At 50.1% G+C, this 21,673-nt stretch overlaps 1 protein-coding gene and 1 long non-coding RNA gene across 6 annotated transcripts in view; one reads left to right on the top strand and one right to left on the bottom strand.

Moving 5' to 3' along the window:
• Positions 1-269: 269 nt before the first annotated feature.
• SDCBP2 (syndecan binding protein 2) lies at positions 270-18,132 on the bottom strand. Of its 3 annotated transcripts, none has more exons than XM_009233447.4 (9): positions 16,073-18,132; positions 10,883-10,955; positions 10,111-10,180; positions 8,835-8,935; positions 3,877-4,035; positions 3,143-3,318; positions 2,893-3,064; positions 1,364-1,455; positions 270-1,069 (listed from the first exon to the last, which is right to left on the bottom strand). In XM_009233447.4, exons 2-9 carry the CDS (start codon positions 10,934-10,936, stop codon positions 1,015-1,017), a joined length of 879 nt encoding a protein of 292 aa, XP_009231722.1. In that variant the 5' UTR covers positions 10,937-10,955; positions 16,073-18,132; the 3' UTR covers positions 270-1,014. The 3 variants fall into 3 exon arrangements, with proteins under 3 accessions (XP_009231722.1, XP_063576830.1, XP_054397695.1); XM_063720760.1 differs by having other exon boundaries at positions 16,315-18,132; XM_054541720.2 differs by lacking the exon at positions 16,073-18,132 and adding an exon at positions 15,857-16,056.
• The window catches only part of LOC103888778 (uncharacterized), a 55,425-nt gene continuing 49,592 nt past the window's right edge, over positions 15,841-21,673 (top strand). For 2 of the 3 annotated variants that reach the window (XR_002912648.3, XR_008516886.1), the window contains exon 1: positions 15,841-16,014. This is a non-coding gene — a long non-coding RNA (uncharacterized LOC103888778). The remainder of the gene's footprint in view (positions 16,015-21,673) is intronic. The other variant, XR_008516883.1, reaches the window with a different exon arrangement.

Genomic DNA, 21,673 nt, shown 5'->3' with positions numbered 1-21,673 from the left:
TGGGCAGCGATCGTCTCTGATGTGCAGGGAAGCAGAGAGCTGCGTGGGCCTGAGGCACCACTGCCCTCTTGGGCTCAGGCTCAGGGTCTGGAGCCACCTCCCCCTGCCCCCACACAGCACACCCTGCTGGGCGCCATGAGCACATCGCATTTCACCCTCCCCAACACCCCCTGAAGTGGCTTCTCATGCCCACTTTGCAGAAGCAGAAGCAGCCACGGTCACAAGGGGGGTGCCCCAAAGCCAGTGCTCCCTCTGCCAGCCCCACTGCCCCACAGTCCTACCCCGTCCCGACAGTTCCATCCTGTCCCCAGTTCCAGTCAACCCCACGCCAGGCTGGCAGGTGGCATGCGACAGAGGCAGAGCCAAATCATGGCTCTCAGAGGCCACGCATAGAAAAGGCCCTGGTCTCACCATGGTTTAAGAGGAAACCAGCCCTGGCACGTCAGGGGACCAAGGATTCCAGAATTTTCAATTACCTTTTTATTTTATTTTCGATAGTTTTGGGGGAATCGATTACCTTTGCAGACAGGGTTTTGTTTAAAATCAAATCTTTATTCAAAAGATAGTCAAGGCTGACAACTTATGCAGTCTGTGACAAAGATCAAGGCAAGGCAAGGAAAAAGCTCTCACAAAGAACGTAGCTCTGTTCTCTTAAAATGTGTAACTGTTTTCCTGGTAGAGCAAAATTTCTTGAAAGGGGCCCAGTTGCAACTTTAAGCAGTGTTTAAACAGCCTGCCTCCGTGTCCAGCATTTAAATCAGCACAAGAGAATCGGCTGCCTGTGGGCCCTGCCTGAGCCTCAGCCCAGCTTGGAGTCTGAGGCTCCAAGGAGGCCTGTGTGTATAAGTGACGGACCCACGCCATCCCATGGTCACCCTCCTGGACACGCCCCCCTCACGGCAGCCCCCACCTTAAGCAAGCAGCAAGCCGGCTGCAACCCATCATCCGAGGGTGGTTGCCCTTTGCTGCAGGAGGGCAGGAAGCCCGCCCTGCCTGCCCTGCCCTCCAGTGGCTTCAGGCATCTGGGATGGAGTGGTCCATGGTGTGGTGGAGCAGGAGTGGAGACAACCTGGATACAGCAACAACAGTGGCCAAGTTGGCAGCTCCTTCTCTCCACCCTCCAGCAACCTCCACCCACTTCTGAGCCAGTGCGTCCCATGTGGGCCTTCACTCCCAGTTCTAAGACTTTCGAATCACCAGAAGCCACAAGCTACCTTGGAGGGAGGGGAAGGGAGGATGGAGCTGGCTGAGTCTGTGCCCTGTGTCAGTGCTGAGAAAGTGGAGGTGGCTGAGCCAGGTGCACCTGGGAGGCCAGGAGGTGAGGGGGATGGCAGAGGAGGGGTGAGGAGGGGTGCAGCCTTACTTTTTGACCATGTGCTCGTAGATCACACTGGGGATGATGGTCAGGGTGACAACGTTCCCAGCTGTGGCCAGAATCTCCATGATCTTTTTGTCCTAGAGAGGAGGCAAGGAAGCGATCACCCTAAGGACTGGGGACCAGGGGCAACTCTACAGGCCCCTCTGTGGAGGGGTCGGCATGGCCACTGCTAGAGGACACCACTGATGGCTGACTGCAGGGCAGGGCTGCCTCGGACCCCGAGCCTGTCAGATGAGGGTCCCAGCAGACTCCCAGGTAAGGTCTTGCTTGAGTGAGAACATGGGTCTCCCACCTGAGGATCTCCTTGGTCAAATGAGCATGCCTCTTCCCACTCTAGCTTGAAGGCCAGCGGTGTGAGCCTGACGCATAACAGGGCCTCATCAATGCGACTCTCCTCCCCCTTCCAAGGGCTCCCAGAGACTCACCAAGCCCACGTCACATTTGGGTTCTGGCCTCAAAGCATAAATACCTCCCCATCCTGTGGGAGGTATTAGGCATACCCATCCACCCTCTGGCTCCTGCTGCCGCCAGGGCCATAAGGGTCCTCCTCCTTTTACATCCTCTTACATTTGCTTGTTTGATAAAAAGAGATGGGCCTGCAAACACTGCTTAGAGCACGGGAAGAACAAGAAATTAAAAGTCTCTATGCAAAGCATGCCAGGCGGTCCAAACACTAAGGCTGTGGCCATAGAAGAGCCTCTGGCCCTTACTCAGAGCCTATTGACCTTTACTTTACACATGTATGTAATCTGGTTATGTGTTTTCTTGGTTGTTCGAAAATAAATGTGAGAAGATGTGCTAGACAGGACTAGTGATGGCCACAGGTGGAAATAAACTTTGAAAAGACAAATGATCTCAAGAAGTGTGGCGGGCTGGGACAAACCCAGTTCTGAAGAGCCTCACAACCCTATGGATTTCTGAATAACAATTTTCTAAAACATTCCTACTACTGAACATGATCCACTATGCCAAAAAAAGTGCCATACAGAGCGAGGAGGTGTCCGTGCAGCCAGCAATAGCTGTTATTTATTAAGCACCTACTGTGTGCCTGGCACTGTGCTCAGAGCTCTAAGTACACTGTCTTTTTTTTTTTGGAGACAGGGTCTCTCTCTGTTGCCCAGGCTGGAGTGCAGTGGCATGATCATAGCTCATTGCATCCTTGACCTCACAGGCTCAAATAGTCCTCCCACCTCAGCCTCCTGAGTAGCTAGGACTACAGGCGTGCACCACCACGCTTGGCTAATTTTTTAGTTTTTTTTGTGGAAAGAGGGTTTCACATTGCCCAGGCTGGTCTCGTACTCCTGGACTTAAGTGATCCTCCTGCTTTGGCCTCTCAAAGCACTGGGATTACAGACGTGAGTCACCACATCCAGCCCTACGAACACCGTCTTACTGAACCCTCACAGCAACCTTAGGAAGAGGATGCTGAGGCTCAGGTGGGGTAAGCAAGCTGCCCAAAGACCTGAGCCCTCCCACCACCTGGCAGTCCCTCCCTGGCGTGGCCACCAGCCTACCTTCAGCCCGATAACATTCTGCCCGTCCACCTCACACACGTAGTGGTTGGTGAGGAGCCCGTTGCGGGCCGCAGAACTCCCTTTGACCAGAGAGACAATCTTCCCCTTCTTGATCACGAAGCCGACGTGGCCCATGCTGTCCTTGTGCATGGTGACAGTCCGCTGGAACGGCCTGGCAGGAGGGACAGTGAGCTGTCCTGGGGACATGGCTGGGGTCAGACAGAGAGGCTGCCCGGGCCTGGCTACTCACCTGTCCCGAACCACCATGACAATCTTATCGCCTGATGCCTTCTTCACCACCTGATGGGCTTTGTGCGAGCTCCAACCAGCACAGTCACGCCCGTCAATCTGCAGGATCTGGTCCCCAAAGCGCAGCCCCACAAGGGATGCAGGGGTGTTGGCCTGGACCAACTGCACAAAGAGCCCCTGGGGGAGGCAGGGCCCCAGAGTCAGCGTCCCTGGCCCACCCTAGGCACAGATCCCTCTTCCAAGCTGTTGTTTTCCTGGAGTATCAGGAACCTGGCACAGGGTGCCAGGGACACAGCTCTGCATGGCAGGCACCAAGGTTACCCCATTTACCGGGGAGGAAACACTCTAGGCCTCATAGTTAGGAAGCAGGTGAGTCAGGATTTCAACCCTGGCCTGGGACTGCACTCCGAAACACTCCACTGTACCATTCACAAAGGCATGGGCTTCCCTGGCGTCCGCTGTCTACACCGTCGCCTGGAAGCTAGATGCCCTGGGCAGTGAAGGGCAGGTGGGGAAGGCAGGCTCCTCCGAGCGACGGAAGCCCACGGAGAGGCCAGTGGAGGGCCCTGCGCAATCCAGCACCAGCCCCGCCCGGGTCTCGAGGAGGAGGGACTGGGGTCAAGAGCCTGGCCGCTGGGGTTAGGAGGCCCGCTCTGCACCTTCCTTACTGTGGACGGGACCTCTGAGCTCTGAGGCCTGGCGGGAGAGCGCGTGCAGCCAGCCCCCACGCCCTACCTGGTCGACCTTCCGCAGCCTCAGCCCGGTCTTGCCGCGCTCGTCCTTGCACAGGTGGATCTCGCGCACCCCGGGCTTGATCTCAGCTCGCCGCACGCCCAGGCTGTACCCGGATACCGGTGCCACCATCTGGCCAGGCCCGGGGCCCGAGACCGCTGTCTGCAGACACCAGGGAGCAGAGGGTCAGCCCGGCCCGTGGGGACCCTGTGCCTCAGGAGACACTGGGGTGGGGGTAGGGATGGGGAAAGGAGGATGGAGCCGTCCCCGGGTCCCACCACATCCCCAGTCCACTCTTCTCCCCTAGGGGTGACAGGAGACGTGGCTCCACGCGGCCACTAGGGGGCGTCAAAGTCCATGCCCCTTAAAAGCCAGGGAAATGGGGAAAGAAGGGGCAAGGATACACGAAGAGGCCCTTCATTTTCCAAGGGAAATTGGCATCAGGAAAAGACTCCTTTAAAACCCACTTAAAATAGAAAAAGTCACAGTAAATAGTGAGCAACAGGGGATAAAAGGCCTGGATTTTTGTCTTGAGAAAAATGTAAAAATATAAAAATTAATGATGCAGAGAAAGGCAAGGAACTTCACTCTCCCAACACTATTAAAGATGGTACTGGAAGACCTAGCCAGCACAGCAGGCAAGAAAAGAGGGGGAGTCACACAGATTAGAAGAGAAGAAATAAAACGGTTCCTATTTATAGATGGCATGATGGTCTACTAGAAAATCCCAAAGAATCTACAAATAAACTCCTAGACCAAATAAAAGAGTTTAGCAAGGTCCTGGGATACAAAATTAACATATAAGATTCAACTGTACTTCTGTATGCTAACAACGAACACATGTAAACTGAAATTTAAAATACAACACCAGGCTGGGCGTGGTGGCTCATGCCTGTAGTCCCAGCATTTTGGGAGGCCGAGGCAGGTGGATCACTTGAGCTCAGGAGTTCAAGACTAGCCTGGGCAACTGTTGAAACCTCCTCTCTACTAAAAATACAAAAATTGGCTGGGCTGGTGGCAAGCACCTGTAGTCCCTGCTACTCAGGTGGCTGAGGCAGGAGAATTACATGAACCCAGGAGGTGGAGTTTGCAGTGAGCCAAGACTGAGCCACTGCTCAGTCCAGCCTAGGTGACAGAGCAAGACTCCACCTCAAAAAAAAAAAAAAAAAAGAAAAGAAAAGGAAAGGAAAAGAAAAGAAAAGAAAAGGAATGCAATACAATACCACTTACAATCACTCAAAAAAAAAAAAAGAGGCCGAGCTCAGTGGCTCACTCCTGTAATCCCAGCATTTTGGGAAACCAAGGCCGGATGATCACTTGAGGCCAGGAGTTCAAGACCAGCCTGGGCAACAAAGCAAGACCCCCATCTCTGTTAAAAACAAAAACAAAACAAAACAAAACTTAAAAATAAGAACAACAAAAAGAAATACGTGTAAATCTAACAAAACACATACAGAAATTATATGCTGAAAACGACAAAATACTGATAAAAGATATCAAAGAAGACCTAAATAAATGGAAGATTCTCTGTATTCACGGGTTGAAAGAATTAGTAAAGCTGTCATATGTCGCCAAATTGATATACAGATATAACACCATTTCTATCAAAATCTCTACAAGATGTTTTGCAGATCCAGGCAAGGTTAATCTAAACTTCATATGAAAAGACAAAGGAATTTAGAATAGCTAAAACAATTCTGACAAAAAGAATAGCGAGAGGAATCACTACCAAATTTCAAGACTTATTATATAGCTACAATAATCAAGACAGTGTGGTACTGGTGAAGGGACAGACAAGTATCAGTGGAACAAAGTAGAAAATCCAGAAACAGCCTCAAATGAGTAAAGTCAACTGCTTTTTGCAAGAGTGCTTTCAACAAATGGTGTTGACTGGGCGCAGTGGCTCATGCCTGTAATCTCAGCACTTTGGGAGGCCAACACCGGGAGATCAGCTGAGGTCAGGAGTTCAAGACCAGCCTGGGCAACAGGGTGAAACCTCATCTCTACAAAAATACAAAAATTAGCCAGGCATGCTGGAACGTGCCTGTGGTCCCAGATACTCAGGAGGCTGAGATGGGAGGATCACTTGAGCCCGGGAGGCGGAGGTTGCAGTGAGCCAAGATCATGTCACTGCACTCCAGCCTGGGTGACAGAGTGAGACCCCATCTCAAAACAAACAAACAAACAAAACAACAAAAAAAGCAAATGGTGCAACCATGGCAAAAATATGAACTTTGACTGAGACCTAACTCCTTACAAAAAAATTAACTCAAATTCAATCATAAATTTAAACACAAAACATAAAACTATAACCATTTTAGAAGAACACGAAGGAAAAAATCTTTCGGACTTAGGGCTTGGTAAATATTTCTTTACAAAGTATGAGCCACAAAAGAAAAAAAATCAGTAAACTGGACCTCATAAAAATTCAGAACTGTTAAGCTACAGACTGAGAGATAATATAAACCACATATCTGACAAAGGACTTTAGAATATATAAAGAACTCCCAAAACACTACAAACAAGCCCCAGCCTGGCCAACATAGCAAGACCTTGTCTCTACAAAAAATAAAAATAACAATAATAAAAGAAATTAGCTGGGCATGGTGGTGTGCACCTGTGGTCCCAGCTACTCGGGAGGCTGAGGTGGGTGGATCACCTGACCTGGGAGGTGGAGGGTGCAGTGACCTGTGATTGCACAACTGCACTGCAGCCTGGACAACGAAGCAAGACCCTGTCTCAAAAAACAAGAAGAAGAAAACAAGCCATTTAGAAAATGAGTAAAATATATGAAGAAACATTTTACCAAAAAGAATATACAGATGGTAATAAGCACACGAAAAGATGGTCCACATCATCAGGTGCCAGGGAAATGCAAATTAAGACCATGATGAGCCATCACTATACCTATCATAGTGGCTAAAACATAAAATAGTAATAATACCAAATTCTGGTGAAGACATGAAGAAACTGGAGCACTCATGTATTGCTCACAGCAAAATAAAATGGTATAGCCACTCCAGAAAATAGTTTGGCTGTTTCTTTTTGAGACAGGGTCTCACTCTGTCACCCAGGCTGGAGTGCAGTGGTGTGATCTTGGCTCACTGCAGCTTCCACCTCCTGGGCTCAAGCAATCCTCCTGCCTCAGCCTCCTGAGTAACTGGGGCTACAGGCACAAGCCACCATACCTGGCTAATTTTTGTATTTTTTGTAGAGAGAGGATTTCACCATGCTGCCCAGGCTGGTCTCGAACTTCTGGGCTCAAGTGATCCACCTGTCTCAGCCTCCCAAAGTACTGGGATTGCAGGTATGTGCCACCACACCTGATGGCAGTTTCTTTAAAAAACTTAAACATACGTTTGTCATACAGCCTAGCAATTGCACTTTGGGCATTTATCCTAGAGAAATGAAAACGTATGTCTATACAAAAACCTGTATAAGAATAACTTTGTTTATAACCACCAAAAACTGGGAACAACTTAGCTATTCTTCAACAGGTTAAACAAACCCTGGTACATTCACATCATGGAATACTGCTCAGCAGTAAAAAGGAATGAACTATTATTGACACACACAACAGCCTGGATGGATCTAGAGGGTATTGTGCTGAGTGAAAAAAGCCAACCTCAAATGGTCACATACTGTATGATTCCACTTATGTAACATTCTGAAATGACAAAATTATAGAGATGGAAAACAGAGGGCTGGATGCCAGGGATTAGTTAGGGAGGGTGGCGAGCAGGCAGGCATAACTATACATAAGCAGCCTGGGAGGGAGGTGGTTGTGGTGATGAAGTAGTTCTGTATGGATTGCGGTACTGGTTACATGAATCTACACACTGATGAAATGACATAGAACTAGAGACACACTGTACCCACGTAAGACTCCTGGTTTTGATAGTGTACTATAGCTGTGGAAAACGTAATCATTGAGGAAACTGGGTGAAGGGTACTAACAACTTCTCTGTACTCACTTTGCATCTTCCTGGGAATCTACTGTTTAACAATAAAAAGTTAAAAGACACACAAAAATTTAAATTATAAAAATGTATTCATCATCTTGTATTTTATCAAAATTAAGGTTGAACGCATTTATGTCTTAATTATAGGAACAAAGAGTGATGACAGTGGGGCTGCCTACAGAAGGACCTTCTTTGCTTTATGTCTGCCTTTCACAGCACGACCATGAAGGGGGCCACTGTGGAGAAACACCCCAGGGTGCCATCGATTCTTCTCAGGGTCCCACAAGGCCTCATCCTTGTGGATTTTCTCCTGTCAGATCCTCGTTTTGGCAGTGGCTTTGTATGTGTCTGTGACAGTTCTCTATCATCATACCCATCAACTTCATGAAATTCCCCAGCCTCAGAAAACTTTGCAGTTTGTACTTTCGGTTTCATCGGCTCAGGATGAGCCTGGCAGGAAGACTGACAGGTGGGACGCAGGGATGCTAGAGCTAACTGGCAAGGGGCTTGGGTGGGGACTGGTTCTACAGGTGAATATGTTTTCAGCAGCATATATTTCTGTGATGGTGTCTTTTGCTCCCTGAAGCCATGGAAAGCAGGAATCGAGCCTTGTTGTTTAATTTGGGGACCAGAGCTGGGTGACAAGCTCCTGCCCTCTCAGCTCTGCTTATCCATGCAGGCAGCCCTGCTTTTGATGCCCCCAGGTTCACGCTGGGCTTAATGACCTCCCTTCTCATCCAGCTCAGGCCCAAAGTCAAAGAGCAAGCCCTGGTTCTCCATCCCCAAGGCTTGTGGGAAGATCTGAAACCATAAAAGCCCACAGTGGTTTTCATGAAGCCTCAAAATGAATGGTGCCATCAAGAAACAGAGCCACCAGAGTGCTGGGGAGAGGGGAGGTCCAAGCACAGAGAGAAAGAAGGTCGGTTGAAATGGCAACACCAGGAAAGAGGGAGTATTGGGAGGTTCTGCGCCCACAGCAGGCAGAAGACAAATACATACACTGTCACCCTCCGGAATCTGAAGCAGGCTCTGCTGGACTTCTTGGCTGGACAGGGAAAGACCCATATAATTTTCCAGTTCTGCCAAGTTTGGGTACAAAACTGATAGGGAAAGAAGGAAGAATGAGTGTGTCGTTTGAGGACATGTGCTTCCCTATACCTGCCTGGCTCCCCTATGGCTGCTCATTTTTATTAAGAAATGGAGCCTGGGAATGGTATTTATTTCCAAGACTGCGGGGTATCCCCAGGAACACTCACTGGTGAACACTCCTTGGAGGGCCCAGGTGCAGGGTGGGACACCGAGTCCTCATGCACCACTTTGCTATTCAACTCCATTGACTTTATTTGACACCCAGAAACCTCTGCATCCCTCAGCGAATGGTTCCCACCAGGACTGGCAGGGTCCTAATCCCTTCTTATAAGGATTTGTGTCCTTATAAGAAGAGACAACAGAGGGTTCATGCATGTGCTCTCATGCTGTATCTCTCTCGTGTTCTCGTTTTCTCTCTCTCTCTCTCTCTTAAGCAAGTGCACTGAGGAAAGGCCATGTAAGGACTCAGCCAGAGGGTGGCCATCTGCAAGCCACGAAGGGAGCCCTCACCAGAAACTGAATTGGCCAGAACCTTGATCTTGGGCTTCCAGCCTCCAGAGCTGTGGGAATATACATTTCTGCTGCTGAAGCCATCCAGCCTACGGTATTTTGTTATTTTGAAGCCTAAGCTGAATAAGGCAAGTGGGGTTCTGGCCCCTTCTCTCTTTGAGCCGCTGCCGTCCACTTCTCCCCCACCTGCCCCTACCCCAGGCCAGTCACAGTTCCAGCAAGGAAGTCGGACAAGTGTGGTATTTCATTCTTGGGGTCACATGAGATTGGATCACCAGAATGGTGCTGAAATGCTGATTTGAGGTGACTCAAATCATTTATATAGACAGAGGCCCCACAAATGATATCACATCCTCAAGGCAGCCTTGCTGGGGGCATCAGAGAAGCCACAGCTTCCCTAACTTGAGCTGGGTTTGGAAGGATAAACAGGGGTTCACCAGGCAGTCAAGGAGGGAGGGGAACAGCATGGGCACAGGCTCTGGGAGGTGAGGTGACTCAGCCCAGGTCACGCAGGCAGTAAGAGGTGGGTGGCAACTGGAAGCCTGGTCCTCTCCTCCCACCATGTTGAGTCCTTAACCCTGGAGCCTCCCATACCTTTGGCATTGCCAAGCTTCCCTGATGACCTCTTCCCTGAAAGGACTTGGCACACAGGAGCCCCTCATCCCAGCCCACTCACCTGGTGGTGGGGAAATGGCTGCTGCCTGGACTGGCAGGTCTGGCATCTTGGGTGAGGCTCTGGCCTGGGCCTGGGGAGGAGCAGGGAGCACTGGTCAGCTGTGGCCAGGACCCCAGGAACCCCAGAGCCTGGAGCTCCATGAGGCCAGGGTCTGGGCATTAGGGGTGTGAGTGGGCCTGGGGTGTGGGGGGAGTGTCCACCAACCCTCAGCGCTCAAGATCACGTAAACGTGGCCTCCGCAGATGTGTCTTTTCCTGGGAGGAAGTTCTGGGGGACTGTGACCCACCCTATGTCACAACCCATTTACTGCCTGCAACAGGCAGAACATCAAGGCCCATCTCCCAATCAAATTCTCAGCTGAAAAGTCTCAATTTCTCAAAACCCACTGGAACCACAGAGTGCTGGGATGGAGGAAGAAGGGGGCTTCTGGGGGCTGAGCAGACCAATGCCTATGCCCACTAGTCTTGTTTCTCCTGAAAGCCTGCCTTAGAGCATGGGGCCCGCCCATCATGGAGGGAGGGAGAGCTGGGCCTGGGCAGGACAGAGCGGGTATGAGAGAGGCATGCGTGCGCTGCTTGGTCTTTTCTATTCTTGCTGTAACACCATTGGCATTGCCCCCTAGATGTCTTCTCTGCCCAGCAGGCCCTGCAGTGGACACCTACATGCCCTGAGGTCTACGGGAATCTCCAAGTGGCCCCAATACCCAGCACCTTCCAGGGTAATCCCCAAGGTCCCCTTCAGTGAGTCCAGGCAATGGGGCCTGGCAACTTACCTGAATGGCTTGGTCTACTTTTAGGTCCTCTAGAGATGGGTACAGGGATGACATGGCTGATTATCGGAACACCCTGCAGAGTGCAGAGGGTGGGGAAGGATAAGGATGCAGCTGATGCCCCCTTGAGAGGAGGCACAGACATCCACAACAGCAAGTGGATTGGAACTTAATATTCAAACAGAAAGGCAGCAGGGCACTTAGAATGCCTCCCCGAACTCCACCCCTAATCCCCTGTTGATATTTGAACTCTATTGTATTCCACTCATCTCTAGCCTCACTGTCAACTTTCAGTCTTGGCCACAATGAAGTAAGACCAGTAGGAAATTTATAAAGACTCTCACACAAACTGTAGCAGAACTTAGACACTCAACAGGGCACTGCTCCAAAAGGAGGAGGGAATGGTGGGGTGGAGAGGCACCACGAGCACTTATTTACTAAACACCTTCTCATTGTCCCAGGGAGATTCAGCAGGACCTCTGAGCAAGGTGCCCAGAGAAAGTGAAAGGAATGATGACCTCTCAAGAAATGTTTTATTCCCTTCCTGACGAAATGTGGGGAAGGAGCAGTCTGCCTTTCTGGGTTCCTTCCCTTTACCCACTAACCACTGGCTCTGTCACACCTCCAGGCTTCACTGGGCAGTCCACTCCAACTGGAGCCCCTGCCCAACCTCCTTGTCACCCTCGGTTCCTGTGGGACACACCTCCCCTGGCACCCAGGCAATACGGTCACTGCCTCTCCCATCCAGGACCCTGCCCTCCGGGACAGCACTGGGCCAGCCTCTTGCCTGAACTCACCACTTGTCCTGACTGCAGTTCTGAGGGGTCAAGGTGTGTCCTATTCACCCCACTGAACTCACATGTGATAGGTACACATGATAAAGGAATGCCCGCTGGTGGCACAGGAAACTGAGGGTCCTGTGCCTGAGTGATGTGACTCCAGGCTTCCCAGGATCAGATCCGCTGGGCACCTCCCTGAGTGACCACAGGCGCGCCGAGGACGTCCTCATCCATCACTGCTCCTTCTCCTCCCTCTGCACCTGCTGCCTTGACCCCTGTGTCATCCTTGGCCCTGCCCCCACTATCCCTTCTTATCTGTCATCAAATCCCATCTCTCCCACATCCCGTGTTGTGCAGGTCCCCATCATCTCCCTGGCCCTCTCCAGGTGCCACAACACCCTCCAAACACGCTGCTGCCTCCCCTCCTGCCCTCCTGCTGCTCTCCAGACAGCAGCCACCCGGCCCTTTGTGTACACACTTGGGATGTCATGCCCTGGCTGAAAGCCCCTCAGTGGCTCCCCTGCCTTGGGAATAAAGTGGCTCACAGGGCCTTCACGATTCCACCAGAGACTGGAACTGGTGGGCCCAGGGCCAGATGGAAATAGATTTTATTTGACCTTGTGGAGTACTGTAAACGTTCAGATTAGCAGCTTAAACACAAAGCTCAAGGTACTGGATTTAATAATCGAATTTCCCACTGCTCCTGAAAAACAGGAAGCTTTGGCAACCCTAGGCTATAGCAGAGTAGCTACAATTGAGTAGCAGCAGACTCCAGGGTGACCCATTCCACCATCCTCTGTTGGCTGTTATACCCATACCATTGTACTCACTGGTACCAAGTCCCAATAGATATTTGTTTGTAACCCTTGTCTACCTCTCCAGCTTCATTTCTTGCCTTATGTCCTTTCAGCTGCTACTTTCAGCTCCAGCCACAATGAGCTACTTTCACGTCCTTGCATGTGATTCCCTCCTGTCTCTTTTGCATGTGCCTTCTATCTGGAATACCCCTCCTCTCCCTGCTCCTTGCTTGGCCAACTCCTAATAATTTTCAAGTCTCAGATCAGTGAGCTCCTCTTACAGGAAGCCTGCTTTGATTTGTGATCCCCCTAGCCCCTGCTCCATGTCCTACTCCTGTTGAGTATTCACCACTCCTGTGGTTGCCTCTTTACTTGTCTGTCTACCTCCTTAGGAGTTCCAAGATGGCAGGAACAGGGGCTTCTCATTTGCTGTGAAGCATCTAACCCCTAGCATGGAGGCTAGCCCAATAATATTGCCAGAAGCAACGCATTCTACGTGGGCTTCCACTTTTCTCCTTGTAAAGTAAAGCTCTCGTATCCTAAGAACACCCACCTTCCTGGATGAAACAAGGACCAGAAGTCCCAAATGTGCCTCTCATAGTCCTGTTTTATTATTATTTTGAGACAGAGTCTCACTCTGTTGCCAAAGCTGGAGTACAGTGGCGCGATCTTGGCTCACTGCAATCTCCAACTCCTGGGCTGAAGCCATCCTCCCACCTCAGCTTCCCAAGTAGCTGGGATATAGGTGCATGCCACCACACCTGGTTAATTTTTGTATTTTTTGTAGAGACAGGGTTTCAGCATGTTGCCCAGGCTGGTCTTGAACTCCTGGGCTCAAGCAATCTGCCCACTTTGGTCTCCCAAAGTGTTGGAATTACAGGCGTGAGCCACTATGCCCAGCCTTTTGTTTTTAAAATCTGAATTAGTGCCAATATTTAAAAATCTGGAAACACAAAATTCGTCACTTCTTACTTGGATTGAAAAAAATACAAACATTTGGCAAGGCAAGAGCTGGAACAGTGCATGGCAACACTCAGCCCAGCTGAGTCACAGCCTACCTCGTAAATGGGGCTGTACGTGCTTTCCTGTTTCCCCAAGTACCCATCAGCCCTTCACTGATTTACGTTGCTTGGTTCCTGGAGGCAGCCAGTTCCAGACCCTTGCCCTAGCCTGGGCTTTGGGGTAGAATTGACCATCCCAACAGGATAGGAATTTCCTAGGAGGGGAGGGAGTCTGGCTCTGACTTCCTTTAGACCACCTGGGGGAAGAGACCCCTTTGCTTATGGCCTTCCCCACTGTGTACACATGCTATGAGATTTTTAATCTTGGGATAGTCCTCAGCAACTATCATCTGCCAAAACATGACCTGCCACCAGGACCACGCATGAACAACAGATGTGAAAATAAGCAGCCACTCCTGCCCTGATTTTCCTAACATTTAGCCAGTAGAGCACTTATATTTTTGTCAGCTGTCCCCTGGGAGAGCAGGGAGTCAGAGATCCATTTCCTGGAAATCACTCCCGGGCCAGATCACATAACCTTTTTTCTGTGTCTGAGATCCTTTCACCACTGCCACCTTCTCATGGTCCCATCTCAGTGCTGGGATGTGGGGAAGTGAGAAAACAGGTACAGTCGTTCCTTGGGCTAGGTTCCAGGACAATGCCCCTCACTCCCCATCCCTCGGATACCAACATCCACAGATGCTTACGTCCCTTACATAAAGTGGCATAATATTTGCATATAACTTATGCACATTCTTCCGTATACTTTAAATCATCTCTAGATTACTTACAATACCTAATACAATGTAAATGCTAAACAAAGTTATACTTTATTTTTATTTGAATTTTTTGTTGTTTTTTTTTTATTTTTATTTTTAAATATTTTCTGTCTACAGTTGGTTGGATCCATGGATGCGAAACCTGGGGATAGAGAAGGCATACTGTATCCCCTGCCTTGTAGCAGCTCACAATATAGTGGGGAATGGTTCCCTGCCAGCGAACATGCTGTGTTTCATTAAATCATTCAAAACATTTGAGTGTCCACTGTGTGCCAGACGTGCTGGTCCCTCTGCTTTGCACATCATCCTCCTTGGTGTAATGCTCCTTCAAGGCTCAGTTCAGATGCTACTTCTCTGCTTGGCTTTTCCAGGCTGCATGATACCCAGGCTGCCTGGCTGGGTCTTCCCGTGTATTCCACCCCTGACCTGTACTGCCCCTGTTGCCAAGCTATTTATCATATTATGTGATTAATATCTGGGTATTTTCTTACACTGGACCTCACTCATAAGGGCAGGAGCTCTGTCCCATTCACACACGATCCTTCCCCACCACAACACTGCCCAGCACACATATGCTGGCAAAAATTATTTCACTGAATAAATCAGTGGTTTTCCAAGGAACAGATTGGAAATTTATGTGGGCATTTTTGGGTGTCACGAGACTGAGGGGACAGTCATATCCCTGTCTGGTGGGGGGGCAGGGATATGAAACTCCTGTAATGGATGGGACAGTCCATTACAGTCACCATAACAAATGGTCCTGTCCCGCACAACTTTCAGATATCCTGCCAAACCTTCAAGTAAGCCAAAAATCTGTCATAATTGGTTGTATATACAATCACGATGAATTTTTCCCTAGTTTTAGTACACACTAGATTGTCTGGAAATGCATACATCAGGTTGGTTGTGGGGAGTTACACTTTGCTCACCATTCTGGAAAATCACTGCCCATCCTGCTCACCACGGGTGAGTCACCCGAACAGCATGCCCACGTCTGTGCGCATGTGTAGCTGTCACAGTGACTCCACGCTTTTATATAAATATATTTAGCCTTTGACTCAAGATGTCAGATATAAACTGTTGGCAAAATTCAGCTGAATATTGTCTTCTAGTAAACCTAAGCTGATTCCTAAGTTGGGTACGAGCATGATGGGGTGTAAGCCAGCCTCAGCTTTTACAAAGTGAAATGCGTATTCTTTTATTAGAAATTACTTTCATTTCCCTGCCTTCTCCTTTATAAAGAAAGGGCATCATATTGATTTTTTACCCGGAGAACCATCCCCTGGGCTGCAGCCTCAGGACGAACCTGTCCCTTCCCTCGGCCTCAATTTCCTGCTTTGGGAAATAGGAGCCACAAGCCACAAACTCCATCCACCGCGCCACAGGAGAGAGGTCCAACGCAACGGTCCCTAGGGCCTGCCTCCACCCCAGCCTCAGTTTCCCATCTGTCACATCGTTCCATGATCTCGAAATGACTACAACCCGCTTCGCAGCCCCAAACCAGCCAGAAGCGACATCTTCCGGTTGCTACGGGTTACGGCGGTTGCTATGGGCTACGGCGCCTGCGCAGAAACCCCGCCAAGTGACGCAGCAACTTCTAGAACGCATGCACTTCGCCTACCCAGGCCCGGGCGCTGTTAGGGGTGACTCCCACGATCCCTAGCGGCTGCGGAGTGGAAAATGGCGGCCTCCTTGCCGCTTGGGTTACCAGAGTCCACCCGACCTCGTGCTTTCTCCGGGCGCCCGTAGCTGGTGCCGGCATCCACAAAAATAGATCAGGTAAAGCCGCAGAGTAAGGGATAGGAAGACTCGGTTGGGCTCCGCGGCCCCTCTTTACCGGATTGGAGGCTGCGCGGGTGAAATCGAGCTTTAAATTCCCCTGGCCTCGGAACACCATTTGTAGCCTCTGAAGGAGGAGGACTTATAAGATTCTGTACTAAGGCAGCCGTGGGAAGGGAGGAGAACCAGGTCGGCCCGCCCGCTCCCGGCTGCTTTTGCTCTCCTTTTGGTTTCGGAAGCGTCAAGTCCCAAGGTATTTCCTACCAATTGTGACGTCACCCTTCCTCCCCCCTTTCTCACCCGTTTCTTGTCTGGCCATGACTTCTGACCCAGTGTTGAGCTAAAAATGCCCCGCCCCACCCTACGCAGATTCACCCCGGGTCCCACCCACCAGTGACTGAGTGATTGGGCTTCTGCTGCCTAGGGAAGGGTTCTTGGCTTGGCCGGGCAAATCAGTTCCCACAGCAAAATCAGACCGAAAGCCTGTTATGAGGGACTCAGGCAGTTGGATCTGGCGTATAGGAGGAAGGCTAGGGCAATCAAGAAGGTCTCCTGGAGGAAGGAAGAAGACCCTGACTGGCCGTGTAGGATGGATGTTCAAGTGGGAAGAGAGTGTGCTATTCCAGGGACAGGGAGGCCCAGGCCTGAGAGTCCAGTTGCCTTCTGGATCCCGTTTACCTCGCAGATTATCCAAACTGGACTCATGATTTTCCCCAGCTGTGCCGCGCCTCCACAGCCGTCCCACTAAATCCACCCATGGGCTATGTCAGAAATCTGGGAGTTATCCTCAGCTCCTCCCTTTCCCTTCTGAAGCCATACCTAGTTCTTGCCCTCAAATCTCTGTGACCTGACTTCTGGTAATGTTTCTATTCTCACCATCTCATTCTTCTCCACACTTAACATGAAGTTCATTTATTCCAGACTACTTTAGGTTGAGACCTAAAAGTCAGCCTGCTAGTTCATGCCTCCATGCTTTTGCAGGTGCTATTCCCTCTGTCTTAAGAGTCATTCATGCCTTCTCTCTTTTCCTTGTTGTGAACTCTTCTTCCTCCAATTTAAAGAAAAGCTTTCCTCCACATGTATCCATGGAGATTGGCAAGCCTCCCTTCTCTAGACGACAGCATTTCTTGTATTTGCCTCTTCATCATATATTCCACAAGTGTTTATTAATCACCTACTATGAGCAAGGCCTTCTGCATTTCCTGGGTTGGATTTCCACTGTGCTGTGTTTGTTTGCTCATCTCCCTCACTGGTCAGGAAATGTCACTCACTAGTTAACCCCCAGTGCTGACCACAGTGCCTGGCACACAACAGGCGTCCCATTACTATTTCTGAAAGGAGTGGAAAAGCAGGCACAGAGAGAAGAGAAAGCCTGATATCCTAAATATACAGTCTTTCTTCCCATGCCTGTCTGTGTTTGCAGTCAATAAGTAGAAAGTCTTTCGAAGAATAACCTGGGCCTGGAAAGGGAGAGAAACCATGGCCCTAATGAGTTAGGTTGAAAGGCTGCCTGGCTCCTATAATCTGACAGTGGAAGTTTGCTCAGTTCTGTGCTGATGGCTTCCCACAAGTAATTGGCTCCTCTGAAGAGAAAAGAACCCACCTAACCCCTCTCTCTGAGGAATTTTCCTCTCCCACAGCCATTTCCAGATTTCCATGCCTGAGCTTCTGTACTTTTTGATATAAGCAATAACAACACCCACAACAAACCAATAGTTGGGCTTTGGAGATCAGCAGGGCTGACAAGGGGACTTCAGCCCCCATCTTTGAACTTAGAGTGAGAACACTCTTTGGAACACTTTGTTCCAAAGAGCTGAAGTGATGGAACTCCCACTCGTTCCTGTGGACAGCTCATCCATCCTTTACAAGACAGTGCGCGGGAGGGAAGCGTGGGTTAGAGTGTCAGAGGAATAGCTCCTGGAAGGCCAAATTAGCCCAGGGATATGGTGAGTCGGAATAGAAGAAGCTGTTGCTAGGCCACCAGCATGTACCCCCGCTCCTCCTCTTGGTGCTGCACTGCCTGCTGGAGAAAAGCTGTGACTTCCTCAAGCAGACACGCCTGAACCCAGGCCCAGGAAGGGCAGGGTTCAGACTGACTGCTTCTGACTTGTGAGAGCACAGCATAGGCAAATCCCCTTTGAATGTCATTTCTTCCTTTGTAATCTGGATAACAATAGTTGCATCACAGTTGTCTGGAGACTGAAAGATTTTTAAAAAGAGATAAGGTGTATATGGAAAGCATTTAGACAGTACCTAGCACAAAATAGGCATTCAGCAAAAGTTTGCTGTTTAGTCATTGTTTCAACGCTTACTTACTCAGCACCTACTAAGTCTGAGTACTGTTCTAGGTATCAGCAGTGAAGGAAAGAAGAATTGGTCCCCAAATGTACTTTCTTTGGGGTAAGAGCTGGATAAATAGGCTCTGTGACTTTGTGTGCTGTGTTAGATGGTGGGAGGCACTGGAGAGAAAGAGCAGGATGGAGGGTCATGTCAGGAGGTTCAGAAGCCTTGCTGCCTGGGTGGGGTGACATTTGAGGAAAGGCCTAATGGGGTGGGCACGGCCATTGCAGAGCCTCTCAGGTGGGAGTTGGTGTTGTGTTTAGAGGGCACCTGCCAGTGAGAAGCCGGTTGTGCAGAGAGGGAGTAAGGAGGAGTAGTGGGGAGGAGGCTGGAGAAGTGAGAGGGGCCAGATCCTGGAGGGCCTGGAGGTCATGGTGAGGACTTTGGCATTTACTGTAGTGAGATGGGAGCCACTGGGGGGTTTGGAGCAGCAGAGTGCCAAGGTCCAAGGGTTATTTTGACAGGCCTCCTCTGGCTGATGTTTGGAGGATGGGCTACAGGGCAGGAGTGGGAGCAGCAGCCCAGGTGGGAAGTGATGGTGGTGGAATTGTCATGAGCTTGGGCCACTGTACGTGAAGCTGCCTGTCCAGTGCCCGCCCAGCCCATGCCAGGCTCGTTTTCTGCCCCATTTTCTGAGACCCTGCTGAGGAGGGCATGCACTGGCTCCTGTGTCCAGTATGTCATTCCATTCTCCTGACTTTGTGGGCTATTTTCAGTCTCCAGATGAAGAAGCCAGTTCTTAGAAAGGTGAAGCCCCTGGCGCAGTTCCCCAGCAGGTGTTTCAGTGCTGTAGCAGGAAGGTTTTTTGATAGAAACAGCCTCAGGCCGGAGAAGTCGGCCTGAGCTGTGGATTCCTTGGGAGAAATGGGCTTTTTGCCTGCCTGCAGCCTCTGGTTTCGGCTGGAATTGGCCTTTCAAGGAGCAAAGTGTGGATCTCATCTCCTTGAGCACAGTCATGGGCAGTCAGAAGGCATCGGGGGCCCTCATGATGTCTGGGTGAAGAAAATCACTCAGCCCGCAATCAAACCTGGCCCAGGGCTGGGATCAGAAGAAGAAACCCCACTTCACACTTGACTGCCTGGAGTGAAGCACTTCGAAAGGAAGCTGCCTGGGAAGTCCCAGACGGGAAGGGGCAGGGAGGGAAGGGGACAGGGTGAGAGCAGGTCTCACTCATCCCAATCCCAGCCAGGATCGGGTCAGGGCCCCCAGCACTTACCTGCAGGCCAGGTGCTGCTCCACGACCTTCTCCAGCTGCTGCCGCTGCTGAATCTGTTTCCCTCCCTGAAACACAGCCCTGTCTCAGCTGGCTTCCTGCTCTGGGAAGGGTGGTGCCTGTCCCCTGTTCAGCTGACTCACCTTGGACTGGGATGGGCACAGGTGAGGGCTGTGGCTGGGTAAACAAGGCAGGTTGCCAGCCCAGAGGAGGCCTTTGGCCTTAGTCTATATTTGGAGGTGGGATTAAGGCCCTCACAGCTGCTCAGAAGGTTATGAACCAAGACTTCTTGGCCTTTTCTTAAATAGCTCTAAATTTGGGTTGGACACAGTCCTGCTGATCGAGGCAGTTGACTAGAGGGCGGTTTGTGATAGGTATCTAGGGGTCTAGGCCAGGATATTAAAAAGTGGTCATATCCTGTGACCCAGCATTTCTTCTAGGAATTTGTTACAGTGGAGTCACAGGGCCCATCCATCACTGCTGCTTCTAGTAAGGAAAATGTAGAAATCCCAAATGCCCATCTCTGTGGTCTGCTTAAATAAATCATTGTCTGTGGAAGATCACAGAGCTATTAAAGTCATTTAAGGAAGAAGGTATGAGGAAACATTTCTGAGATTCTAGTGAGATGTTGAAAAATCAATATTGTGAATCTCCTCTTGCATTTTGTTTTCATTTTTTGTAAAGTGGATATGCTTTGAAAGCAGTCTAGGAGGACGTACGCTAAAATGCTGAGTATCTCTGGATGGCGGCGTTGAGGGTGAGGTTTTCAGTTTGTACTTTTGTGTGTTCCAAGGTTTTTTTTTTTTTTAAGTTAGCTTTTACTCTGAATGCTCATGACTTTTGTAAGGGGGAAGCAATTAAGTTTAATTATTTTAATGGGAATTTAGAGTGGTTGTCTCCTGGGAGCGGACCTAAGGAGCTGTGTGCTGAGGTGGAGATTTTTTTTTTATGGCACATTTTTGGTGTCTTAAATTTTGAAATGTTTAAATGTACTACTTTTTCCAAAAATAATTATATAAATTTGAACAGAAAAGGAGGAAGAATTTAGTTTAGATCCTGCTGGGTTTGGTTGGGTGAGGGTACCTGTCCCACTGGGTGCCTGGGGAGGGACGAGGGACTCGTGTGCTGGGCAGTCCCATGAGGATTGACGCTGTACACACTCAGGATGTGTCAGTATCTGGGCTGCTTCCCGGGCCAGGCAGGCCCACGTCACAGTCTCCATGACCCACCTGGCAGAGTTGCACTAGCCTTGGGTGTCAGATCTTGTGCCTGCCTATGAAGAGCTTACAGCCCAGAGTCCCACACAGGAAACACACAATAGGAATAATAACAAGAAAGACATTTGCCACTAATTCAGCACTTACTCCCAGAGAGCACAGAGATTCTACCCCTGGCACTTTAAAGGCATTATCTCAATGGCTTCTCATGCCATCCCTGCAGAGTAGGTGTGACTCACACTATTCCTCCAGGTGGGGAAACTGAGGCACAGAGGCAAAGTTTCTCTCTCAAGTTAGCTGGAAAGTGGGCCAAGGCCATGTCTTCTCTTCTATGGGACACGCTGTTTCAGAAAGCTGAGGTGTGGGGCATACCTCAGGGTAAGCTGTGTGGGCCTGAAGCTGAGGTAACGTGGGTGATGGACCCACCTTAGGTCAGGTGTCCAAGGCCAAAGCAAAGTGGAAAATAGAGATCCTAACTGAACCAAGCGACTCCTCCCCCACCTCGCTTCATTCAGTCATGACCTGAAAGGACCTTTAGAGAAGAAGGAGGAGGAAGCAGGCCCTTCCAAGTGAGGGGCTTGCCTGTGGTCCCAGCATGTCAGCATGGAGCCCAGGTCCCCTAACTCCCACCTATTTAATACATACAGGGACTCTCTTTCTATTCCCTCGTTGGGTAGTTGCCACCCATCACTGACTTCCAGCCACCTAGAAATACCTTTCATTGGGCATGCCGTTGCTCGAACTCTTCAGTGGCTCCCTCCTGCTTCAGGGTCTGGACTAAACTCCCAGGGCTGACATGGAGACTTCCACAGCCCACTCCCTTTCTTACCTCCTCAGCACTCCCCCAGCACCTCTGCCTCAGCTGGACTGGGAGCCCCACCATTCCTGC

Source organism: Pongo abelii, chromosome 21 (assembly GCF_028885655.2).
Source record: "Pongo abelii isolate AG06213 chromosome 21, NHGRI_mPonAbe1-v2.0_pri, whole genome shotgun sequence".
Lineage (NCBI taxonomy): Eukaryota > Metazoa > Chordata > Mammalia > Primates > Hominidae > Pongo > Pongo abelii.
Note: the sequence above shows the minus strand (reverse complement) of the source record. Positions and strands in the feature narration are given on the sequence as shown.